Source organism: Nymphalis io, chromosome 16 (genome assembly GCF_905147045.1).
Source record: "Nymphalis io chromosome 16, ilAglIoxx1.1, whole genome shotgun sequence".
Taxonomy (NCBI): Eukaryota; Metazoa; Arthropoda; class Insecta; order Lepidoptera; family Nymphalidae; genus Nymphalis; species Nymphalis io.
Window position 1 is genome coordinate 6,410,883 of NC_065903.1, and position 26,745 is coordinate 6,437,627.

At 32.5% G+C, this 26,745-nt stretch overlaps 3 protein-coding genes across 5 annotated transcripts in view; 2 read left to right on the plus strand and 1 right to left on the minus strand.

Moving 5' to 3' along the window:
- LOC126774546 (3-phosphoinositide-dependent protein kinase 1) overlaps nt 1-13,202 on the plus strand; it is a 68,943-nt gene extending 55,741 nt beyond the window's left edge. The window contains exons 1-6 of one of the 3 annotated variants that reach the window (XR_007669823.1): nt 6,436-6,908; nt 9,259-9,517; nt 9,735-10,655; nt 11,157-11,434; nt 11,536-12,672; nt 12,741-13,202. Coding sequence is in view for 2 of the 3 variants with exons in the window: in XM_050496114.1 (XP_050352071.1) it covers nt 6,759-6,908; nt 9,259-9,517; nt 9,735-10,655; nt 11,157-11,434; nt 11,536-11,640 (1,713 nt within the window). In the remaining variant the exon portion in view is untranslated. Of the gene's footprint in view, nt 1-6,435; nt 6,909-9,258; nt 9,518-9,734; nt 10,656-11,156; nt 11,435-11,535 lie in introns of those variants that run through there. The other 2 variants (XM_050496114.1, XM_050496115.1) reach the window with 2 other exon arrangements.
- Nucleotides 13,203-15,409: 2,207 nt separating this feature from the next.
- Nucleotides 15,410-17,861, plus strand: LOC126774582 (uncharacterized). The gene is made up of 3 exons (XM_050496154.1): nt 15,410-15,796; nt 16,246-16,494; nt 17,617-17,861. The coding sequence occupies exons 1-3, from the start codon at nt 15,614-15,616 to the stop codon at nt 17,770-17,772; spliced, it is 588 nt and encodes a 195-aa protein (XP_050352111.1). The 5' UTR covers nt 15,410-15,613; the 3' UTR covers nt 17,773-17,861.
- A 27-nt stretch (nt 17,862-17,888) lies between these two features.
- LOC126774574 (IQ domain-containing protein K-like) lies at nt 17,889-26,464 on the minus strand. The gene is made up of 5 exons (XM_050496148.1): nt 26,209-26,464; nt 25,364-25,503; nt 19,097-19,191; nt 18,836-18,965; nt 17,889-17,981 (listed from the first exon to the last, which is right to left on the minus strand). Exons 1-5 carry the CDS (start codon nt 26,462-26,464, stop codon nt 17,889-17,891), a joined length of 714 nt encoding a protein of 237 aa, XP_050352105.1.
- Between the last annotated feature and the right edge of the window lie 281 nt (nt 26,465-26,745).

Here is a 26,745-nt window from a genome sequence, read left to right on the forward strand (position 1 = left end):
TGGTTGCGACTATTTTTCATGCTTTATTAAAATGCACTAATCGATACCGGAAACATAATTATAAACTTGGCATTAGCCTAGAAATAAGGTAAGTGCAAAGTATAGTATATAAATTATAACACATGGCTATTTCAATCATCAACGATATAGTCAACTACGCTATAATAGCTATCACTAGCAAAATAGACTATGGTTCCTCTGTCTTTATAATAACGTCTCCATAAATCCCGACCCTCTATTTTTGTTTTCTAATTTAGATGTCTAAAGATAAAATGTGTAGGACGTGAACTTACGGAACTCTTCCCTATTCCCTATACGGTTGGCGCCAAAACGTGGTATGGTACTTCCACGTTAATGGCCGCCGTTCATTGCGCCCGCCTGGGTGTATTGCCCGCAGTTCGCTACGCGCATCCTGCTTACTACGTTTTCATATCCTTCTCGCACGCGTATAATGGCTTGTCATAAGAAAGGGATGCGCATATCACGTGCAGCGATTTTTGTACCATAGAAGGACGCGCCATGAGATCAATGCACTTTCCGAGGACAGCGAGGCCGTTTTTATACGGGTTAAAGCTTTTAGTTTTGATTGTAATTGAAATCTTATGTGAGTGGACTAAGACTTATTTTAGCAACGAATTCCTAATATCGATGTCTAGACGCGCGGGAAGTGAATAAAAGTATGTAAGTAGAAGGCATTCCACTGGGTGGAATACCAGGCATATTGTGCGTACGTCTATCTAACTTGGTCGTCGTCATCAACTGCCGCTCTCTTTTAAATCCCACCTCGTATTTTTAACCATGTTCCCCATAATAGATTTATGTTAATATGGAATATTTACATATCTAAATATAACTTACTTTTTCCTACGCTACATTAGTCTGTTGTTGAATGGAAGATTTATTACGGCGTCCGCGTGTTTGTTTGAATTTATTATTTGTTTTGTTAGTTTAATTTTGAATTGCAGATAAGATGATGTTTAAGAAGTAAAAGTCTACAATTTGATAATATTCGTCTGAGAATGCGAATAGACCAATCTTTGCTGATTAATTAATAAACTAAAACAATGCTTAGTATTAAGCAATATTACGATGACCTGCTTAGAATTTTAGGTCAATATTATAAATATGGCAAACATTATGTATTCAGTGATTGTTAATTATTATGTAGAAATGTCATGAGTAAATATCCGACCTGTAACCAGTTACATATTATCTACGTTTACCGACAGATTGGCGAGAGGACCAACCAGTTTACGCCAGGTCGTCAGAGGACATTTTTTATCTATTTATAAGGTTACCAAATGTAATATTGCGATAATCTTATAATATTACAAATTAAATAACCTAAAATTTTATCAATTTATAATTACACAGTATAGAACAATATGGAACACAAAAATTTATTAACAACGATATATATAAATAAGGAGTATAATTTATTATTAATTTCATAAAATGAATGTCTCTTTAAGCTATTGTTCGCTAATTAATAATTTAAATTAAAGAATATTAATTTCACTAGTTAATATTCTTTAAGAAATTGTTCACTAATGCATTAGAGGATATACCTTGTTTACTTATGCTAAACTCATATATAGTGTGATGATGATGTGAGATGTACCACTGACCAATTTCGGCCATGGCGGATTTCCTTCAGAGAAACTAATAAATTGCTCTGAACATATAACGTGTAACATGTACAAACGTGTGCTCGAACAAATGCACTTTCCCTCACTCTGGCGATGGGATGGCAAATCCGACACGACTTGGGAGAGATCAGTAAAAAATTTTTATTAGTGCAACCCGGGATTGAACCCAGTACCTTGGTACCATTACAGGTAAATGGACGTTTTTCCCGTCTGTACTGGCCGTCGTCGCGTTTGGACCTTACCACTTACTATCAGGTGGAGTAGTCATTTGCCCTCCCGGCGAATATAAAAAAAATGTATTACATTGTTATACCGATAGAAGTAGAAGGAAGCCTTAAAAGTTGGGAGGAAGTTTTAATTAACTTTCATTGTGTTACTAAATACTGAACGGTAAATAATCCCTTTTATTTATACATATGATATGAAATTTAATAGTTAATTATTTATTACAAAAAAAACCATGTGTTTTTCTCTTGGTTTTAAATAAATATGTTAGTAAATATATATAACAAATTAATTATTACTCGTGTCTTTAAAAATATTTTAAGTTCAAATGTAATAATGATCAGTTAAAACGTTTCATAAACTAAGATAATAACAGAATATTTATGTAATCAATATAAAGTTGTAATCAATATGCAAGATTGATGTAACGATATAAAACCATTTAACTACATTACATAACAATAGCATATTGTCATTTTGAGAAACATTACACACTAGTATTTATTAAAAATTAATTTGCAAATTTTACTACAATATTATGTAAATTGCTTTTAAGCAAAGGTAAATATTTATGAATGAAACAAATCATAACTGGACAGGTGTAACATTTTCGTAGTATATTGTGCAACATGATATTGTATCTGATCGTGCGTATAATATATTTACATTACATTTTACATAAAGTGCTTGTAGGTGCTTTATATATAATTATGGCGTTGTTTAAGTTTTTCATCTACCTTGAGGACAACGACCGTCGTGCTCTGATGGGTTTCACGAGAGCGATACATATGTATAAAACAGTATTTTAATTATCTATACGCAATTAGCATTTAAACTTAACTAATTATAATTATTTTACATTTTATAACATTTAGTGGAATTTTATAACAGTTTTTTTAATTGATTTTGAACTGGTTCTAATTCATTTGTTTTATACTCGTATGATTCTTCAAAAAATACTTTATATCGTCATTTTATTTTATGTCAATAGTTTGATTACCTAATTTTTATTATTACATCCTATTATGTATTATATAATGATATAATAACATATCGTTACCTATGATAATTTAATTTGCGTGCAATACGTTTTGTTACCGTGCTCTATTTTAAGGTTCAATATATTGTTAAGTTGTAAACATCCGGTGATGCACTTCGACCGTTACATCGATATTTGAATTTACGCCATGTGCGTCGCGTCTCTTCGGGGGCACCCAGGCAGGTGTTTTACGAAGAACGAACGTATATACTTCCCAACTACATTAAATAGGGTCAAAGGACCGACTCAAGGCCCGTGTTCGAGACATTCGCGTCGTTAACCTTGGTAGGCGCCTCAATGTTGTCAATACAATACCGCCATAGTAGGTAAGAGTATATTATGACTAAATAGGTATGTGTTTTGGCATCTAAGCTTTTCAACCGGCTTAGTGATTATATTATCACATAATATATTAATCTGTTTATTAGACCACTAAAATAATACTTCCTTTACTTTTAGGCATATATATATATATACATGCTAGTTTTGTTCATATTCAATGCGTCAAGCATTATTTATCTGAGTAGAAACTTTGTACAGTATTTTTATCACTTGTATGAAAGTTTCAAGAAAAGTACCTTTCGATGTGATGGCGCGACAATCGATTAAGGTAACAATAAATATATATTATACAACAAAACAAATGCAGCGTATATTCAAAAAATACATCCTAACTAAATATCAGATCCTGATTACAAATTAAATGTAATTCTTGGAATTATATAATTCCGATTTTTAAATGTTTTACAGACACCGTTGTAAAATTATATAAGATTTAAGAAAATGAAAACAAAGTAAGTTCGTGCTTCAGTTTACCTACACTTTTACACGTGTCTAATTTGTTATATTATACAACGGTTCGTGTAAACGTGTATGTAAAATAATACATTATTGCAAGTGCAATGATTTCTGTTACTAAGTAGTCGTAAGTAGTTTAGGTTTTATACATATTTTTATTACCTATCACCGTCGAAACCACTATCGTAAAATGTTTACGATGCAAGTGATTTGTACGTAGCTATTTATAAATATATATTACGCTGTCACTATATAGCACCTGTAAAAACGCACCTGCTTAATTCTGCATCGAAGAGGTTGAACATCTGTGCATTTAAATAAACTGTTTGTATTTTTTTATTTTATCTGTTTGTATTATATAGGACGAAATGTTTTTGATAAACTGAGATTAGTTCAGAAAACATTTTTTTTTATATAATTAAGGCTTGTTTAAATATATATAGCGAAGTGTTATAAGATTCAATTTCGAGTATTAGAAATTGTATATATTAGCTCTTTGCGCGTCACGTTTCGTTTCTGTTGGCGCCAGTTTCCGATACCGACGAAAATCAGTCATAGAAGATATAGCAGTCTTATCAATTCTACTATACACAAAATTGATATGTAATCAAAACTGATTCACCTGCAGTTTTATCAAGCTATTTTATATAAAACAAAGTTCATAGCGTACGTAAAATAAAAAAAAAATTTAAAATCTTAATATATAAAACAATACAATAACAGCCTGTTAATGTCCCACTGCTGGGCTAAGGCCTCCTCTCCCTTTTGAGGAGACGGTTTGAGCTTATTCCACCACGCTGCTCCAATGCGGGTTGGTGGAATATATAAAAGATTGATTTAAAATTAAATAAATCAGCTTTTAAATTAACAACATTTTTGTTTGCCTTTAAGTTTAATTAATTTTGTATACAACAAATAATAATAATATGTAATAAAATTTACGACTAATGACAATGTTTAAGTATTAATTCTATTAGATAGATATATTTAAAATTATTTCATCGAACATTTTGACCAACAGTTTCATCAAGTAGAACTGACCTACCCAAGCACGCCCACATTTTAAATCGTTATCACAAATATATTGTTGATATTAATGATAATGAAATGCACCGAACATCCGCTTGATATATTATTTGCTAAAAAAACGTGCAGCTTGCACCGTGTGTATTTATTTTGATTATTTAATCGTATAAGATGGTACCAGATGGCGACTTCACTGCACGATTCACCTTTTATTTTTAAACGAAGCCTTCGGGGCTCAGGGGTTGGTGAGCTCTCTCCATCGTACAAAAAATCGTCGGCGCACCTGGCTTTTTTATAAACCTCCAACAATATCTATCAACCTACAAGCACAGATGTAAAATTACTACAATTGTTCTGTTTTTTTAGTAGATTAACATCCTCTTAACAACCGTCTTTAACATGTACGAGATTTGAGGTGTCAATCTGAATTGATTTACGAAAAAATATTTTAAAGAGAAAATCATCCATCTAATATTATTGGGAGTAAATTATAAATAAATATAATAATATTGTATTTAATGTCGATCTCCAGTTAAACAATGTATCCAATTTTCTGTGGAAAATAAACATGTAAAATTTTTCGTTACACGTGGTATCAAGTTCAACATTGTTTGTTGTGCTATTTTAACAAACAACAACTTAATACACAAAACCGAACAGTTGATTATAAAAGCATTAATATATACATACATATTCAAAATATTTTCTGTATTTCTAGGGTTGAACGGCCAACATAAACAAATAAAAAATACACCTTTGGCTTTTGAATATATATGCGGATAAAACATATACAAATGTAATTAAAAAAATGAATTAGTGCAATAGCGAGTCATTTTATGCCCTCCGTGTTGATTCATAATATAAAGGAAGGCATCGGGTCTTGCAGATGTGACCAACATGCACACATCGACCAGCACGTGCCGGCAACAGCTGGCTTGGCTGATTATTTTATAGGATAAGATATCATTTTTATTTTTCTTATATGCGACCCAATAATAACATGATATGACTCTAAGATATTTTATCCTGCGCTATAATATAATCGTCATTTAAACATGAGAGAGAGAGTGAGAGAAAAGGATTTAATTTTGATTAATCATATACACGCATATGTACATCTTAAGGTTGTATATGATTTTATGATATCGCCTTTAATCGCGTTGCTTTTCCGCTCTTGCTGCACATCTTAACGTTATTGATTTTGTTCTCATTTCCCGCGTTCAAATTCGACCCTCCGCCCTTTTCCCCTTGACTCACCCCCTGTCGTACCACACCATACTGCGTCAATGCCATCGAATATTCTCCCTCAAATTTCCAAAACACATAAATTACAACTTTGAATATCAATACAGAAAGTATTCGTTCATGTTAATTTTATGTTTCTTATATTTATGTAAGAATTGAGTCCTGCTTGAACGTCCACGGAAAGCTATTTTATTATTGATTACGTAAATTAAAATACAAAATTAGATGAATGGATTCATCCTAATTTTTGATTTTTTATATTACTTTTATGATTACCAAAGAAAGCTCACGAGGAACTATGCATGTAATCATATCATGCAGTTTTTAGTATTTTACAAAACGAAGCGCAGCGCAGGCCCTAAGAAGTGGGGTGGCGGCGGTGGCGGAAGAGAAGAGGAGGGAAGGGGAGCTCCACATTACGGTAACAAACAGCGCGTCGTACGTACCGCGGCTGTGCGATTATTCCGTCTACGGAGCGGAGGACGTAGTCAATGTCTCGCCTGCATCAAGCGCTGTGTTTGATACTACTTTAGTCTGCAACGCGCTGTCGAATCGTTTGGACGTTTTCACGCGCGCTAACACAGAATAGTGAATTAAATTTTAATATAAAATTTATAGTTATTTAAATTTATTACATTCCTTAGTATTTTTCATTTTTAATATTCCACATTAGTTAATGGTGTGTAAAGTCTTAGAAACAAACAATAAGCTTCATGAACTGTGATCGTGTTTTGGATAGTTTTGAACATTAGTACAACAGTGGTGTGGTATAACGTATGCGAAGTATAGAAATGAGCGGATTGACCATAAGAGTAAAAAGGGGATCGAGGGGTAGTGCGACACTTCTCGAGGCAGCAAACAGAATTCTTAAACTACTCGGCGTAAGCTCCACGAAGCGCGGGAAACAGCCATCATCAAAATCAAAGGTAAGGTCAACGGCTTCAATAATAGTAATTAAAATTTAGTAATTAGCAATTGTCATTCTGTAAATGTTGTATATACATAATATTATGGTTAAATAATACTATTTTTTATTTCTAATTTCCCACTCCTTTAAAACAAGTAACTATATAATATCGAAGACTTGTTTGATAAGTAAACATTCTCAAAATGTATATATAATAGGAATTTCAAAATATTTGGATACTTTGTAACGCGACGTGGCAAATTTTAAATAAACGGTTAAAACTTTCGCTGTGTCGTCTGTCTGTTTATACTTTCGCTCGTTGTATTTTTATGTGCAATAACATAGACAGCACTGTTAGTTGCGACAAGCGCGCCGCGTATGATCGGTATGATGCAAACATTGATGGCGGGCGCGGCACTGACACGGCACTTGTTTGTTCACGCGTAGTCTGCGTGATCATCTTGTTTACTACTACAAACACTTCACGATCCGCATTCATCACCTTGTTTGCAAGATTCTACATTACAAAATGTATTCTTTTCTTGGTGTGCAAATTCTCTTAACTCTGGCTTATCTGGTTTTAGAGTAAATTTTATAGTGAAGAAAGGTTACTATTTAATATTTCAATGTGGCGTTATGCAAAGATATTTGCTCTTAAAAAGTAGGACTTTCTAAGTAGGATTTTCTAATATGTGGTACCGATGGAGCAACCCCATTTTATTGTAATTTAACATGCAAAACTTAATGAATTTGAAAGTCTGAATAGACTGTGCAAGCCTATTCGATAGTGTAATCTGTGTTATTATGCTGTTGGTGCTCGTCACAAAATACAAATGTATATATTTTATGGTCAATATATATTACGACTTAATAAGGTTTTAATTATTATTTATTATTAGTATTTACAATTAGTCAATAATAATCGCTTATATATTTATGTCTTTTATACATTATTGAAATCTTAACCTGACTTATAAAAAAAAGATTAGTAATAAATAAAATAATTTTAATAAATAGTGATCACAAAAACCAAAAAAAAAAACTGTTTGTGTACATTTTGTTAAATGTTTATAGATACATGTATGTAAATTGAAATGTGATGTTTATAGCTATAAAAGAAAGATAACATTTCTTGTCATGAGGATAGTCATTCATTGATAGCGTGAGCATTATGTCTGTAATATGTGACGATGTATTGCTGTATATTATCTTTTCTTAATGAGAATAACATTTCATCTTTGATATTTATTAATTAACACAACGAAATTTTCTAAGTCCAAAAGAATACGTGTTTTTGAACAATAGTAGGGACGTTGCTGAAAACGCTGCATGAAATCCTTACCCGCGTGTGTCATGTGAAAGAGAGAACTGGCTGATGAATGTGTTTGTAGGTGCGGTCATCGACGTAGAGGGTCTTAGTAGTGGGGATCGAGGTCGAGTATGGAGTAGGTGCGCGCGGGCCGCGGAATGCGTTGCGATGGGAATGCGCTCGGAGTACCGTTGCGGCGGTGTATGAACGTTGCCGCGGAATGCGAGACACACTTGCGGTCTACATGAACCAATTCCAGTGACTCATGCGGCACATAAATTGTCAAATTGCTGTGAAGTCATTCGTCACTGCCAAATTTAATATTAAGGAATTACTCCTGAATAAAAGTTATTGTGTAATCTACACTCTTCATAATAATTAGTATAAAATTCCGGTTGCGAATACGTACGAAATGAAAATGAAACCTTTAATAATCCCATTACCCCCCCAATACTTCGTAATAACTTATGATAGAGGTTATTTTGTTTGAATTTGTATACCTTAATTATAAAGAAATCTTTTTATTTATCCCGGCCGAATTTAATTGAAACAAGTGTTTGGTTTGACGCCCTCATAAGCAGATGAACAAAAAACTTGGGCCGCAAACTTTAGAAATTGGATCATCGAACTGTTGGTGAGGCCAATGAACGTGGCGGCGGCGTTTCGAATACATCAGACGTTTAGTTGTAAACTCAACTCTTAATGTGCTGGTGCGTCAATTTGCAACAATTTCGTACTTGCAATTTTTTAATCTCAAACGAAATAACTGTTTTAATAGATTTGTATGATTCGAAATGTAGGTGCAATTTAAGTTCCTAGTATAACTTGCGTAAGATATTTGGCAGGTATGTTATGATGATTGTGTGACGCGTGTGTCCCAAAAGTGTGCCTATAAAAACTTTTTCTTGTCACAATTTTTTTTATTGACATTTTTATCTTGTAGTTGACATTGAAGACTGTAATTTGTATGACTTCCTAATGAATGTCTACCACACAAAACCAATATTTATTAATTGCGCATAACCGCCACTAGATAATAATATATTTTTATTTTTTGCAGCCTACCGGCAAAACCACAACGGAAGTACGGGCTCCAATTGCTATATCGGAATCTACAACTGAGTCACCGATTAAGATGCAAGCTTCCCAGGCAGCGGCTGCTCCTGTTCAGACCCCAACCTCAACGCATTCGTCCAAAGAAGCATATAGACACACTAAACGGACCGCAAAAGATTATATTTTTGGAAAGCTGATTGGCGACGGTTGTTACAGTACAGTATTTTTGGCGAAAGATATTCACACTGGCAAGGAGTATGCAAGTAAGTGTTTATTGACGTAAACAAATATTTTATGAATCATTATAAGGCTACGATTCATCTTCATTACGTTGTAGCAGAAACTTAAGTACACAAACATCTTAAGCGTAAATGCCAGTTCAAGTCCGTCATCGATATCATAATTTTAATCGAAAATGTTGTTTTTCCTCTTGTTACCTTCAATTTTAACACATAATAAACATATTTTTTTTATTTTCAGTTAAAGTTTGTGAAAAAAGCCACATCGTGCGTCACCAAAAAGTACAGTACATAAAACGCGAAAAAGATGCCTTAAACATGCTTTTTACTGTTCCACACGGATTTGTAAAACTTTACTGCACGTTTCAAGATGAAGAAAGATTATACTTTGTACTATCTTATGCAAAGAATGGCGAACTTTTACATTATATTAATAAAGTGGGCTCTTTTGAGCTAAACGTCGCTAAATTCTATGCTGCTGAACTATTATTGGCTTTAGAAAGAATGCATTCTAAAGGAATTATTCATCGTGATTTAAAGCCTGAAAATATTTTATTAGACGAAAACATGCATTTGCAAATTGCTGATTTTGGAACAGTAAAGATTCTAGAACCTGAAAAAATTAGATCACCCACTCCAGTCGTGCCAGAAGACCAAGACTCAGCTGTTAGATCAAGAAAAATAAGTTTTGTTGGTACAGCTCAATATGTAAGCCCTGATCTTCTTCAAAATCGTGTAGATACGCGTGCATCAGATCTATGGGCATTGGGATGTATTATTTACCAAATGATATCTGGTTTACCTCCTTTCCGAGCTTCTAATGAATTTCTTACATTTCAAAAAATTCTGAAAATGGATTACGAGTTTCCTGAAGGTTTTCCAGCCGAAGCTAAGGATTTAGTTGAAAAACTTCTAGTTTTAGATCATACTAAGAGGCTTGGAGCTAGCGACATAGGTGATACTTATGAAAGTATCAGACAACATCCCTTTTTCGAAGGCATAGATTGGGAAAATATTTGGGAACAAACTCCACCAAAGATAAGCCCGTATTTACCTGGTGAGCCATTTGAAGAAAAATATACAGTGCCTGATCATTTAGAACCTGGATTAGGTGGAAGACAAATTTTACGCTTGTGGGAATTCGACTTGTCCACATCTAGAGGTAAGAATTTAAATTGGTCATTACTTAAACAAATTGTTCCCGATCTATTATAAATTTTAAACTATTACAGCGTGTAATTATTATTATAAGTGTTGAAATGTTAGGTAAAAGTCGAGTCAATTAAAATTCACATAAATTTTGATTTTAATAACAAAACAATGGTTAACGACGAACATTTTATAAGATCCTGTGAAATATCAAATATGTGAATCAACTTTGTTGGTTAGAGCTGTGTTCACATTCCAATGGACAGACATTGTTCTTGATTTACGGTTCCGTAAAAGACATGACGTCATTTCCCGGAGCGTTGCAATAACCCTGTGTTCTCACAAGCTGGTGACATTATATGAGTTACTTCATAACTGACTTTTATTAATGGCTCTTTTATGTGCATTGTGCTTGTAAGATTTGTGTCTTACCTCAATTATTATGTATATTGCCCTATATTTTTTCTCTTCCTTTGTTATTTATGATTGTAATAGATTGTTTTCTTTTTTACAGGAATTTTAAATATTAGTCCCGAAGAAAAACGACATCGTCTTGAAATACAAGCTCGAGAAAATAAATGGCACCAATTTGTGGATGGCGAACTAATACTGAAACAAGGTTTGGTAGAAAAAAGGAAGGGTTTATTCGCTAGACGTCGTATGTTACTCTTAACAACAGGCCCACGATTATTTTATGTTGACCCCGTTAATATGGTCCTTAAAGGAGAGATACCTTGGTCTCCGGAGTTGCGCGTCGAGGCCAAAAACTTCAGAATATTTTTAGTGTACACGGTAAGCGATTTTTAAATAATAAAAATTATGAAAAATAAATATTGTTTTATGTCATGTGTTAAGAAAGTGAATTGCCTCATGAATATATTTTTTTGTTACAGCCAAATCGTACATATTATTTAGAAGACCCACTGTCTTTTGCATTAGAATGGAGGAGAGTAATCGATGAAGTACGCATCGGAACATATGGACGGGTTACGACTTAGGCAATTGCGCGGCCGCCGAGCCGAGTCGCGCCCACGTCGGGCTGCGCGCCCGCATTCCTCCCGTTCTCCGCACGGCGAGTGCACTTCTAGGATAAAACTAGGCTTCATTTCGAGCACGAAAATCATCCAGAGAAACTTAACACGACCTTGAAAGATTCGTGTCCTAAGAAAAATTGGTAAACGGTCCTTTAAGTTTGCAAGAGTCAGCGCAGGTTGGCAGCATTGGCTTTGTCCGCGACAGGAGCGGCAGGCGCCACATATGTTTCAAAAGCGCACGATGACACGCTCACGTCGACGCTCCCCGCATTGGAGAAGGAGGACACGAGAAGACGATGTCAGTTCCCAATTATCAGTGTTTTGACGCTGAATGACTGATTCCTACTAGTATGTCCCGACTATCTTAAATTATTGTTCTAATTTAAGTTACTTATTTAATTGTGGATATCGGCGGTAATATGTAAATATTTGTCGTAATTTATTATTGAAATTGTTAGGTGTAATATAACGCGTATTTGTGGGCCTTTTTAACTTAAATTTATAATGGCCTCATGTAAGAATGGACTTGTTATTCGCCACCCGCGTGTTCACGAAGCCCATTCCAGTTGGTAACTAGGCAATTTATAGCTAAATTAATAATTATTTATTTTATTTTAATTGTTTGCCAACGGAATGTGACTGTTGTACAGATATTTAACAGTAGAAAAATATAACCATGTTTCCATATGTCTAACACTTGCCAGTAACAATATAGAGATGAATTTAATGTTTAATTAATAATTAATTATTGTTACTATGACAGTGTCTTTGAAATATGGAAACACTTATAAGAAGAATAGCTTCTTAATTTAGGGCTGGGCAAAATGCAGAACGTAATAATGAAAAATATAAACATATTCTTTTCTGCACTTGTCCAGGAATTGTCTCTCAAATTGCAGAGTCCTTTAATTTAGTGCTTCTAATTTGTGTGCATTCTATGCATACAATGCACTTAAATCCTAACTTAGTCAAAGTATACGGATAATTTCACCAAAGGTGATTGATGACAATTTGATTTTGAATTAATCGGTTAATTGTTTATGTTAATTCATTCAATTGTAGAGACACTTCATAATTTTCTTAATACCAATTTGTTTTGTTGTTTGTGTTAATTATAAAGAATAATAAAGAAACACCTAGAATTTCAATGTCATGGCTTTTAGTCGATATCTATTTTAAGTTAGTAAAGCAGTGTAATTTTGTTGTAATCTGTTAGATTGTTTTAAATGCCTAAACTTGCCTGAGAATTATTATTTCAGAAAATTTAAATGTAATTGGGATGAAATCCATACAAAATATTAGTAAAATTAATGAGACAAAAACAAAAATTGTAATGTTTCAATAAAAAGCAATGAATTCATTAAATATTGTTGGTACTTCTCCATGACATTGTTACTAATAAACTCTGCATTTAAATTAAAAACCTGCTAACGATACTAGTTCTATTTTAAAAACATTTGTATTGCATAAATTCCATAAATTAAATAAGAAATTGAAAATAAATTGAAGTTGATTTTTTAAGAATATTTGTTTTTTTTTTTTTGTTTTAAGCTCATTTATCTATACAAGCTAAAGAATAATACTGATTCGTTGAAATTATTTTAATTATTTTATATAGATACTCTACAGTCTATAGGCTAGCAGATGATATCAATGCCCTTATTCAACTTAATTACTGAAATATTTTTTTTATCGCTCTCAACTGTTTAAAAAAGGAACAGTGAATTATGGCGCCATTCAGGCTGGTAATAAACATTAAGGTAAACCAATGATTGATGAATGATGATGAATAATTGCTTTTGCTATAAGTTGGTTTGCTTAATGATAGCCTACATATCAATAATGTTATGGTTGTCGCCATAGAAATTAAGAATATTTCTCTTGACTATAGTTTATATCTCTTTTATAATACAGAGATATGACAACAAATAACCTATAGTGTCAGTACCAAAGAATATTAGTTATTTATTATTATCAGGTATATTATTCCAGGCAACAACTTCATGCATTATTAACAGGCAATCGTTACTTTGAGAAAACAAAAAGTAAAGTGTCACAAAAGGAGACTTTTTCCTTTTGGATGTTTACGAAGCATCTCTTCATCTAGCTCTGATTTGGTTAATATTGATGCTATTAGAAATGTGATTGGAGAACCAACTAGTGAGGGATAGATTTGTTTTAAGCATTATATTATATTCTAAGAATACAATAATGTTTTTCAAACCTTAAAATATTTGTTTTAATTTGTAATAAAATTTATAACAACCAACAATATGAGAATAAAATGTTTTAAATACTCTGTGCTAATAACTGATTAAATTTTAATAATATCTACATAAGTTGAGTATAAATTGTTTATATAATTAAAAGTTTACAATTGAATGTTAATTTAATTTTGTCATATTTAGTCCCTATGGAAGCATGTTAAAAGAGTTTATACGTTTTTTGGTTCCTGTAAAAGTATTAATAAATTTAACCACATTTTTGTAGTAATAGTAGTAGAAGTTTTGCTACCCCTAGTAAAGAGACGATGAAAATAACATAATTAATAACTATCCTAACGAAAATTAGTTCTTTTAACAAAAAATTACTTTAATATTAAAGCAAAGGATGAAGGAATAACCAAGAATATTTTCTGTGTCGCCAACACGAGGACCTGTCATAAAAACGTTTTTAACCGACACGTCACACGACACATCAAATACTCATAAATTCATAGGTACAAATGTCACACATGATATGTGTTTTTAGAGGTATTAGCAATGCATATAAGGTCGACCTTCCTCGAGGAAGAGGTTTTTTTTTGTATTTAATATATATTCTGTAGCTGTAAATAATATATGAAATATTAATTTGTAATTAAAATGATTATGAAATATTATGTTAAAAATCTATCTTTCTCACTCTTTTGGACATGGTAACATCACAATCAAAATATAATCAAAAATCAAGATTAATTACTCATCTTTAGTTTCCCTATTTATTTTATGAAGTTGTCAACTGCAATCGTAATGTCATTGTGGTTGTTAATTTATTCTGTATTTTGTACGTGTTTATACAAAAGAAAAATTTTTAGTCCAATAACGATATTCCAACGCGTGAATCGGAATTAAGGTCGAAATTTTGTCAATTTTTACTATCAATTGCTACTACAACAAATAAGAGATATGTTTAATAACAATTAGAAATCTTATACTCTCACCCACAATAATAGTTGGATTAAATTTTATGAACGGGCATATTTTGTGAAGGTATTTTATTTGGTTCAGCATAATGTATTTAATATATAATATACATTAATTGCATTATTATTCCCGATTTACCATCAATTTGATAAAGCTCGATAGTAAATATTGATATATTACTTAATAGTAAGGAATAACAACTAAGGAAATTTTATTAACTGGTAAGCCTTAAGCTTAAAGTTAAGGCCATAAGATACTTGTCGTACTAAAACAACGTAAAATTATAGAAAATATAATACCTGCTTAAAACATAAGTATAAAAACATAAAGTGATAAAAAATAAAAGTAATCGAATAATAAATAAATTAAGAAAAACTATTTATAGTGCCCGTTAATAAATATTAGACATCGACCTTTGAAAAGAGACTGTCAGCTAAGTTCGTCTTCGTAGATCATTACATATGACAGAGATACTGACACTTTATTTTTAGTCTAAAGCTCCACACAAAACTGAAACATATCCTTTCTTAGCAGTTGGCTGTATGGTGTTACACCTTATCACCAAGTAAAACAAAAAAATCGCAACTGTCGACTTCCATCGAGTGTCGAAAAATCGACATGTCAAGTGTTAATATTCATTAATTCCAGCGTACAATTTTACTAATTTAAGCGATAATTTATATAGTTAAACATACTTCATAATTTATCTTCTGTATTTTTTAAACTATTTATATTATTATTAAGAAATAGAAATGACATCGCCAGTTATTACATATGTGGGAAGGACGACAAATTTTAAAGGAAAGACACTGTGGGAAATAGTTGGAAGTCTTAAAAATAATGGTGTAGGAAGAATAATTGTGCGATCCGTTTTTCAACGTTACTCCGAGCCTAGTTTCATGAAAATTATAAAAGTAGAAACGTGTCCAGACGAAGTATGTATTATTTTTTTGTGAATTATGTTTTTATTTTTCCTTTTATTAAAAAAACTGTATTTTTTATTATAAGCAAAACAAGTATAACATACAGAACTCAGTGAAGCTTTGAAAGCTTATTTAATCATTCATTTTAAGCAACCATCACAGTCCACACCATCAAGTTAAGCTAACCACTAAAACTATTTTTTTTAAACTTTAACTTAATTCAATTGAAGCTTAACAAATATCAACTCAAAATGTTAATACTTCTCAATATTAACAATATTAACTCAAAATGTTAATACTTCTCAATTTTAACTAAAATTTAACTGGCAATTGAAAAAATACCTGTAAAGCATATTGTGTTTTGTCATATCAAGATTATTTCATTTAATTTAAGAATTGATTTATAAATTAAATATTTGAAATTCTCTGTTAATTATAACAAAGTAAAAAATATTTTTCAGGAAAGGCGAAGAGTTCGTGTTTGGGTTGAAAAAACTTTTAGAGGCAAAAAACTTCCCAACTTAACTGAAATCTACAGAACATCATATAAGCCCGATTATAATCTTATTCCAAAAGATGAAGAAGCTAAATTATTAGAATCAGCTAAAATATATGAAAGTTTACCTGAAGTTATTTTACCTAATTCTATTGAAATGCCACCACTGATGAAGAAATTTATAGTAAAAGATCATGAAAAAAAGGGATTAGAGGTGATATTGATTTATTGGTATTTTTCCTTAAACATTTTATTTAATGTAGGTTAATTTTGCTTAAAGTTCATACATATCTTGCAACTCAATAAAATGTTGGTATGTGTCAAATAAAGACATTAATTTTTAATTGACTGCACAAAAGTAAGTTATATGTTTGATGTATATGATGTTTTATGAAACTGTTATTCAAGAAAAAATAGATAGATTTTGATTATTTATATAAATATTTGATTATTTATATAATATTGTTCTTCAGGTATGTAACCATATGTTTTTAGCATAAAATTAGTGGAAGCAACTATGTTTATTTGACTATGTTGATTTTGTTTTAGTTTTATTATGCTCTATGTGATTCTATTTTTTACTGTATTTCATATATATAGTTAGGTTTTGTTAAGCCTGTCTGGGTAGGTATCACCTACTCATCAAATATTCTAATTCCAATCTACAATATTTGGTACTGTTGTGTTCTGGTTGCCAGTGTAACAGTGTACAGACACAAGGGACTTAAGATCTTCCTCAAGTTTGGTGGTGGATTGATGATGTCAGGGATGGTTGCTATTTCCTACAAACCTATGTCTAAGAGTCTTGATGACCATAAATTAGATGACCCAGTGGTTTATTTTGTTGCTAAATTTTAAGTTTAATCTTAGATGCTGAAAACATTTTGCCAATATTTATATTTTCTGTTAAATTTTTCTTTGTATACAAATATAAACAATTACGTGTTAAAATTTGATTTAAAATAATTTTGTCAAAATTGAGCGAGACCCACTCTTGTAAGAAATGTCAACCATCGCTTACATAGCCAATGCGCCACCAACCTTGGGAACTAAGATTTTATGTCCCTCATGCCTGTAATTACACTGGCTCACTCACCCTTTAAAGCGGAACACAAAATATTAAGTATTGCTGATTTGCAGTAGAATATCTGATGAGTGGGTGGTACCTACCCAGACGAGTTTGCACCAAACCAGTGAAACAGTATTATAATAATTATCTTTAATGTTAATATTGCATTTGCATTTTTCAAAACCGCTTATTGTGTATGAACTACTTTTACGATTACATACTTGAAGTAGACCTTTGGACTTAAATTTTAATCTATTTTCATTACAGATCATAAAGGAATTTGTTATGCCCATAGCATACAATCATAGTCCAAACCGAGTACACAGAATTGCTAAAGGTGACGAAAAACCCACAGTGCAGTTTACTATGGCTCTTGGAAAACCAGTGAGTCCCTCCCTGTATGAGGGTGTACAGCTACAATAATAAATTTGTAAAAACATGCAAGGTTTTTATGTTACATAAAACTATTAAGTACGTTTAATAATTATTAGTTTAATAAAATATATTAGCTCAGAACTAGTTTCATTACATAACATACATTAAATTTTATGTATTCCTTGTTGTGAGGCAAACTTTTTGGCCAAGTATGGATTTGTTTCTAAATCTGGGCGACCTTGTTCAATATCCAGTTTCTGTAAAGTAAATATTGTTTTTTATTTATTTTTTGGTACTGATTATGAGTACAGGGCAGAGTGTTAGGAGTGACATTAACTTATAGCGAAGGTATTATTTATCTGTGGTAGGTTAGGCTACATTAACACGACAGATCGTTTTACTGATAAGTTTCATCGTATATATTATTTTTTGACGATGACAATTGAAGAATTGATACACGACAGTATTCCAGATCCGACGTTTTATCTGATAGGTTATTTACTGATTACGACGTATGCGAGGAGTGAGTTTACACAGTGCAGTTTTCCGGATAAAGTTAACAAACAACTCCAGTAGTGATGGATCTGTTAAAAACCATCCTGAAAGTATGGACTGCTCTGTTTCTAAAATATGATATCCTTTCTGTTTTTCTGTTTCAAAATTGTTTTTGCAAAAGATATTTCGATCACTCTTCTTTATAAAATCTTATAGTATTACGCTATACAGTGTGTACAATCAATTTTTTTAGATAGGAAGGTGGACGAGCATATGGGCCACCTGATGGTAAGTGGTCACCAACGCCAATAGCCATTGGCATTGTAAGAAATGTTAACCATCGGTTACATTACCAATGCGCCACTAACGTTGGAAACTAAGATGTTATGTCCCTTGTGCCTGTAATTACACTGGCTCACTCACCCTTCAAACCGGAACACAGCAATACCATGTACTGCTGTTTTGCGGTAGAATATCTGATGAGTGGGTGGTACCTACTCAGACGAGCTTGCACAAAACTCTACCACCAGTAACAGTTGACAAATGATTAGACTAACTAAACTAACATCTACATAGGTACACAATTAAAATATTGATATTAATAATATATTTTCACCTTCCAGAAGTCACGCATCTCTTGCACCTCCTCTTCACGTTGTACGAAATATTGCCGAACAGTTTTTTGTATTAATGTAGCTGCATATTCTTCTGACCATAGCCAAGACTTAGGGTAATAAGGCCGGGGTCTGATTTAGAAAATTCAATACATTACAATTGTCCCACTTTTAATGAATTTTGTAAACACAGTAGTAATCATTCTAGCTATAGCTTATATTTTTACATTGAAACTTAATAATAAGTAATAGGTTTTTCTTACTTTTTCTTAAGATGCTCACGAACCCAGGGCATGTTGAATAAATGTAAATTATTCAGCTTCCGTTCTGGATTACGCGGGTTATTGTTCCAAAGTATCTGTTGAACTTATTTGTTAAATAATGTTACATATATTAATAATGTTTGCGCGAGTATTTGCATGTGGGACCGTTTATGCATAAATGGCGCGAACAGCATTGTATGAATGATGAAAAGACATTCGCGCATAACAAAGGCATACTTTGATTAATTAAATATATTTTACAAAAAAAAGACTATATTCCTCCCGTACAAAACGCCAATTTCATATGTTCCTTATAAAAATTACATTATATGAAATAGGGTTCATCTTATGCTGATACACATCGGTTAACGCGCCCACGCATACCGATGTGTACCAGCATAAGATGAACCCTATTTTATATAATGCAATTTTTATAAGGAACATATTGTTGTAAATTATAGACATCACCTCTTTGACAACTAACTTTATTTCTTTATCACAACATCTTCCCTTTTTTAGTTAATTAAAATTAAAAATAAACATAACAAAAACTTAAGTACTAAAATAATTTATATTACTAATTAATATAACTATAACCAAAACCTTCCCCCTTTTAATTAAATTAAATATAACAATAGATGAAGAGAAAAATATCAACACATTTCTTGACCTAAAACAAATAATTTATTTAGATATATTCTGAGTCAGACGTTGCTTAGCAATTTCTTTGGCTCTACGAAAAGGTCTAGGGGATGTAGGTTTTTCAATGCAATTATCATTTGAAATATTCAAATCTTCAGGCACAGGCAAATTTTCTGATGAACTAACATACTCGTTGGCGTCACTAAACACTAAACTGTTGTCGTTAACAAGGTTTATATTAGATTTACATTTTATTAAATGACGACGATTTCGTCTAAGCTTAGGGCCTATATCAGTTTGCACAATATATGATCTAGGAGCATTAGCATGCCCGACCACTTTAGTTCTATTATACCTATATTTTCCATCAATACAAATAACAGAGTCACCTTCGTTTAAAATCGGTAGTTTTACAACGTTGATCATAATACATTTTAGCTTTATTTTGTATTTTTTGCTTTTGTGTATTTCAGTAATTAAGAAGTGCTAAAAAAAATCTCCATTACTTGAGAGTGATTTTCTTAAGATATTGTTAATAATTTGCACCGTGCGTTCACTTTTCCCATTCGATTGTGCATAGTTCGGAGAAGAGGTAACGTGATCAAATCCCCATTCAAAAGCAAACTTTTTAAATTCTCTACTACAATACTGCGTGCCATTATCAGTTATCAAAACGCTAGGAATACCATGTCTCGCAAATATTTCTTTCATATCATCTATAACGGTAACAGATGTAACATTATTGAATTGACAAACTTCTACAAAGTTGGAATAATAATCTATTACTATAAGGTAATATTTTTTACGAAATTCAAAAATGTCTGACCCTATTTTAGCCCAAGGGAGTTCAGGAATATCTATCGGTAGCATGGGTTCTTTTGAAGGTGCGTTTGTGTGTTCTTGACAGGTACGACAACGCCTTACATACTGCTCAACATCACGAGACATACTAGGCCAAAAAATAACTTGCCTCGCTCACATTTTACAATGATAACTTGCCTCGCTCGCCTTTTACAACGATCGATGCCTAAATGTCCTTCGTGGACAATCTTTAACATGTCATTCCTCAATGCACACGGTACTAATACCACGTAACCTCTAAACAAGACTCCATCTACAGCATACAATTCATCTTTCAAAGACCAATACGATTTAACTTCATTAGAAACAGTATATTTATGACTTGACCATCCCGAATTAATGTAATTTAATAATATTTGCAATTCTGGATCGTTTTTAGTTTCCCTTTTTACAAAACTTAACTTGTCATTAGACATCGGTATATTTCCAACCATCATTTGTAATTGATATACAATATTATTATGAACCTCATCACTATAACGTTCTGGAAGTGCTGCTCGGGACAACATGTCAGCAATATATATATACTTTCCAGGAACGTACGTAACAACTAAATCATAGCCTTGAATTCGTAACAGCATATGCTGCAATCTTGCTGGGACAGACATTAAAGGTTTTTTAAAAATACTTTCTAATGGTTTATGATCAGATTTCACAACTACGTCTTTTTGATCATAAACATATTGATGAAAACGCTCACATGCGAAAACGATCGCCAACATTTCTTTTTCGATTTGTGCGTACCTTTTTTGTGCGTCAGTAAGCGTTCGAGAGGCATATTCTACAGGGCGACCACCCTGCAGTACAGCTCCTAAGGCATTACATGACGCGTCTACTGACATTACAACGGGCTGACATGGGTTATAAAGCACCAAAACACCAGCACACGTGACTACTTCTTTTAATCGTTCAAATGCAAAACATTCGCTTTCTTCCCAACGCCACTGGTTATCTTTTTTCAAAAGATTTGTCAGAGGAATAGCTAACTCCGAGTAATTGGGAATAAATTTAGATAGATACTTAACTACACCTAAAAATCTTTCTAAATCTTTTCTATCTTTTGGTATTTGCATCTCCTTAATCGCTTTGATTTTATCACTATCCGGACTTATGCCCTTGGCATTAAAAACGTGTCCTAAATATTTAACTTCGTCCACACAAAATCTACATTTATCCTTAGTAAACTTCAAATTAATTTCCCTAGCTCTCTCTAATAATGCCTTTAAACGCCTATCGTGAATCTCTCTTGTTTCACCCCAAACAATAACATTATCAATATAACTTTCTACTCCGTCAAGATCTTCTAAAAATTGTCTTAACTTACCATGAAACACTTCTGATGCACAATTGATACCAAAGGGAAGACGAAGAAATTGGTATCTACCAAAAGGAGCGCTAAACGTGCACAAATCTACACTCTCATCGTCCAACGCCAAAAACCAGAGGTGGCGTCTAGCACGGAATAAAACCTAGCCCCGTGCAGCTTCGACGCCAGTTTGGATACAGTCGGAAGTTGGAAATGAGAACGCTGCACTGCTTTGTTCAGTTCCCGTGGATCTAAGCAAATACGAATACCATTATTTTTCTTTGCTATAAGTACCAATGGATGAACCCATTGAGTGGGATATGAAACTTTCCTTGTAACACCTAACTGAATCATTTTTTCCAACTCCTCTCTTAATCGATCTTGTAAGCCATGAGGAATTTTTCTGGATGCCGATATAACAGGCGAAACGGATTGATCAACAACTATATGATACTTCCCCGGTAAACATCCTAATCCTTCAAAGACATCATTAAAATTCGATATTTCAATTGTTCTTATACGTTTCACTAAGCCTAAAATCTCACATGATTTCTGACCCAGCACGCTATTACATTCCATGTCAGCTATTGCAAATTTTAATGTATATGTCACATTTTTATATGACCAAGGCATAAAGCAAATTCCTTTTATTGGTATCGTGTTTTGTGTATACGATACTAAAGGTACTTCTTTTTTAATTATAATATTATCATTAAAACTAACTCCTTAAATCTACGATAAGACATAGCGTTGTAATCAGCTCCTGTATCCAATTTAAAATTTTCCTTTCCGTATAAAGAAATAAGTTCCTGACACCAGTAATCTGAAGTATTTTTTTTACCTGCTATAACAGAAATTAAAAAATTATCATCGGTAGATTTGGTATTACTAGAATTATTGTCATCTTCAATTTCATATACATGCTTGACCTTATTATTAGCACTGTTTGAAAAAAGACACAACTTACACATATGCGCAACGTGTCCTTGATTACCGCAAGAAAAACACCGAAGATATAGTGCCGGACACTCACCGTTTATATCACATTGTTTATAACCACATCCTGAACAAGGCCTTTTACCCGCATTAATGTTACGTAAACTTTGGCGTCCCGAACCTGAAGTGCTAGAAGTCTTACTAGTCTGCGCTCGAGCCCTCCAATCCGGAACTGCACCTTGGCTGCGACCTCTCAATTTGACGCTATCGACGTACGCGGTGCCCCCGACACCACTCTTACTTGCTCATTTGACGGTTACTTTCCTTTGATATTTCTTCTGCCTGACAAATCTTTATCGCTTTTTACTCATCGCATCTTAGTAAACGATCCCTAACCGTAATTTGATGAACACCGCATACAATTCGATCTTTGACCAAAACCTCTTCTAATGTCAAGAATTCACAACTTTTACTTAGAAGGCGCAGCGCTGTAACATATTCTTGAATTGACTCGCCAATCCTTTCGTTCGGTTTCGTGAGAAAAATTTTTTATCTCATCATTGTGACATTTGATTTAACATTAAATTGGCTATCAAACTTTTTTAATAAAACATTTACATCATCACGATCATTTTCTTGATTATGAGATATATGATACTTTGATATATGTCAAATCCGTCTCAGCCTATGAGATTTATCAATAGACTGGCTTGAACAGTCATTGATTCTGCATCTACTCCTGAAGCTTTCAAAAATAGTAAAATATATTGCTTCCATTTTTTCCATGCATCAGCCCGGCTGACGGGACCTCCGCCGTCCATTTTTAGTTCAGATGGCGGTCGCGCGTGTTGAATAATTTTGAATAAAAAAAATATATCTTGCCTTATAATAGTCAATCACATTTCCTCGAAAATAAGTAATTCTTTTTTCAAGTTTCTTTTATAAATGTAGCGCACTTCTTACATTTTAAATATTAATAATTAATATTTAACAAAACCGCTGCCTCCATGTTGTAAATTATAGATATCACCTCTTTGACAACTAACTTTATTTCTTTAATACAACACATATGAAATTGGCGTTTTGTACGGGAGGTCTTTTTTTTTTGTAAAATATATTTAATTAATAAAGTATTAAGACATATATATATATATATATATATATATATATATATATATATATATATATATATATATAAATATATATATATATATATGTCTATCTTTTACCTTTTGTATGGTAATCAAATTTGTTTTAAAATAATGTAATATTAGCAGTCGTTCATTTTAACATGGGATTAATTCTTATAAAACATAGGTATATTGAGATAACACCACAGATAGTTTTTAGTACTTTTTATAGTTTTGACATAGTTCAACAAAAGGTTGTTGGGTACCCTACCCTTTTGAAAGTACTCATAAATATATATTTGTTTTCGGTTTGTAAGTTAAAGTTTATAGATTAGGTAGGTATTTCGTTTCATTGTCGCATATATATATTTTTTCATGGTTTTGTTAAATTTATGCTTAGTCGGTTAGTGTGATAAGTGAAGTAAAGCTTTAAATACCTATATACAAATAAAAATTAAAAAAAATGGTCACTGTACAAATCGTGACCGTGGCGCGTGGAATGGTTACAATAATACCAGCAGCATTTCCCAAAAAATGCACCAGCTAGTCGGTTAGTTGAAAAAAGGTACTTATTTAAAAATAAAACAGATTAACGCTTTCGTTTGAAAAGGAAACAATTTCCTGTGAAGGTATCGTTTGTCAGTCACAATAAATAAAAAACAGGGAAAGACATTCAAGTATGTCGGAATAGATTTAAGGGAGTTAGGTTTTTCTCATGGCCAATTGTATGTTGCCCTATCTAGATCCTGGTGCGGCATAAAACAATAAATACTAATATCTCACGAAAATAAAACTAAAAATATTGTATATACTGAAATATTATAAGACTGATCTTTTTTAAGTTATTCGCGGGTGAAAACTCGGGCACAGCTAGTATAATATTATGAGTGTTGTACGACGTATTGTATTATTATCTACGTTTTAATTTCATATTTTCTCTACGCAGTATTTTGAGATTTGTATATATGTATATAATTTTGCATTCGGTTTTAAACACGTATATTTTGTTTGTGTTAACATAAAATATCAATTACATTATGTTGCAAAAAATGTACCGAGGACCATTTTTGGTGACTTTTCTGGGGCAGGCGCTCTTGTAGACCAGGACTTGGGAGTATGTTAATGCATTGTTTTATCATCGAAGTCAGTAACAGTTTAAATATAAGCGTTGAACACTTCGTTGTTTATTGCTATGTAAGTAATATTCAATTAAACATGACTTATAAGGTTTTAGTTTTCTCAAGGAGTGGTCACGTTGCATAAATCTTTTTTTATTTTTTATTATGTATAAATATATTGATGTAGAGACTATTTAAATTATTATTGCAATAATTGGTTCGTTTATCTATATAAAGATAAACTTGTTCGACTTAAGATATACTACGTAGGTACCTGTGCTATGTGATCGATGCCATTAAAGAAACACTTTTGGCTCTTTAAAGCGTCCCAGAGCTCTGCTTTGTAAAGAGTTTCCTCCAACGCAGGTATTAGATAAATAAAAATTTTGTCTTTTATATAATCATATTCACTTTCTGAAAAAAATAGTAATAATAAAAAGATAATTTTCATCTAAGGCACTTTGACCATTAGAGTAAAATTATATTATTTTTGGGCTTTTTTCCTCTCGGCTGGCTGGGCCCCAGGGCCGTTGTCTTGTAGGCCCAGGTATAAAGAGCCTGCAATCCATTTGCCTGTCTTTATTTTTTTTATGTAATATTTTACTTTATGTTTAGTAATTTTGAATAATATGCATAATAACATAATATTAAATTTAATTGCAGAAGTATAACATATTTCACTAGATATCTCTACCAGGAGAATAAAATTTTCCCCACAATCTAGAGAATCTACTTTAAACTAAGTTTGTTTCAATTGTATGTCTGTAGCCTACAGCGGCTTCTTGCGAGCAATGCTCGCTGAAGTGTATATTAACTATAAGTACCGGTTTCAGGTGGAAAAGAGAAGAGCGGCAACGGTTATCTCTATAGGTACTTGTAGCGGGAATCGATGCGGGAGATGGCACCCTCCTACCCCTGGGCTTGCAAAGGCGGTATAACAGTTCGAGCGTCATGGTAATACGGGCAATTGATCTCGTGACTTCGGCTGGAACCGAAGTGAGGAAGTGGGCACCGTTGGTTTTTTAATTTTTATTCTTATGCACCCGCTCCAGGTAGTCCCAAATATTTATCAGCAATATTTAATATATTAGTAAGCAACCAAAATGTAATGGAACTAACTAAGAAAAGGAGGTTTCTCGAGTGGTTCTTTCATGCTTTCTACATAATTTTCGATGTCTTTTAGATTTCTGTTACTCTCTTCAAGAATTTCTGTCCAATTGGCTTTATTGGTCTTTTTAATTAATATTGGGAACTCTATTTCTGAACACGGTAGACTATCTGGTAATGTAAAGGCGGCCAAGTTTTCTCCCAAATCGTTTGCGGTAGATTTAATCTCTTTTGTTTTGCCTCTACGATCAGTGCCTTTTCCTGCCATTGAATTTTGGATTTTTTTTTAAAGTAATAAAGAAAAACAGTCCTTTTGGCTATTTATATTAAATAATTATTATCTAATTATACTTCGACGCTATGATCCTGTTCTCTGCGTCACAAAGATAATTTGATTTTATAATTAAAGTTGTCATATTCTTGACAATTTTTTTTTATTTTATTTCTATGACGTTCACCAAAGGAAGTTTATAATAATATACAACCACGTAGTTAGAACTCTCGCATAAGTAGCGTTAGAAGTGTCATGCCATTTTGTTTAATATTTTT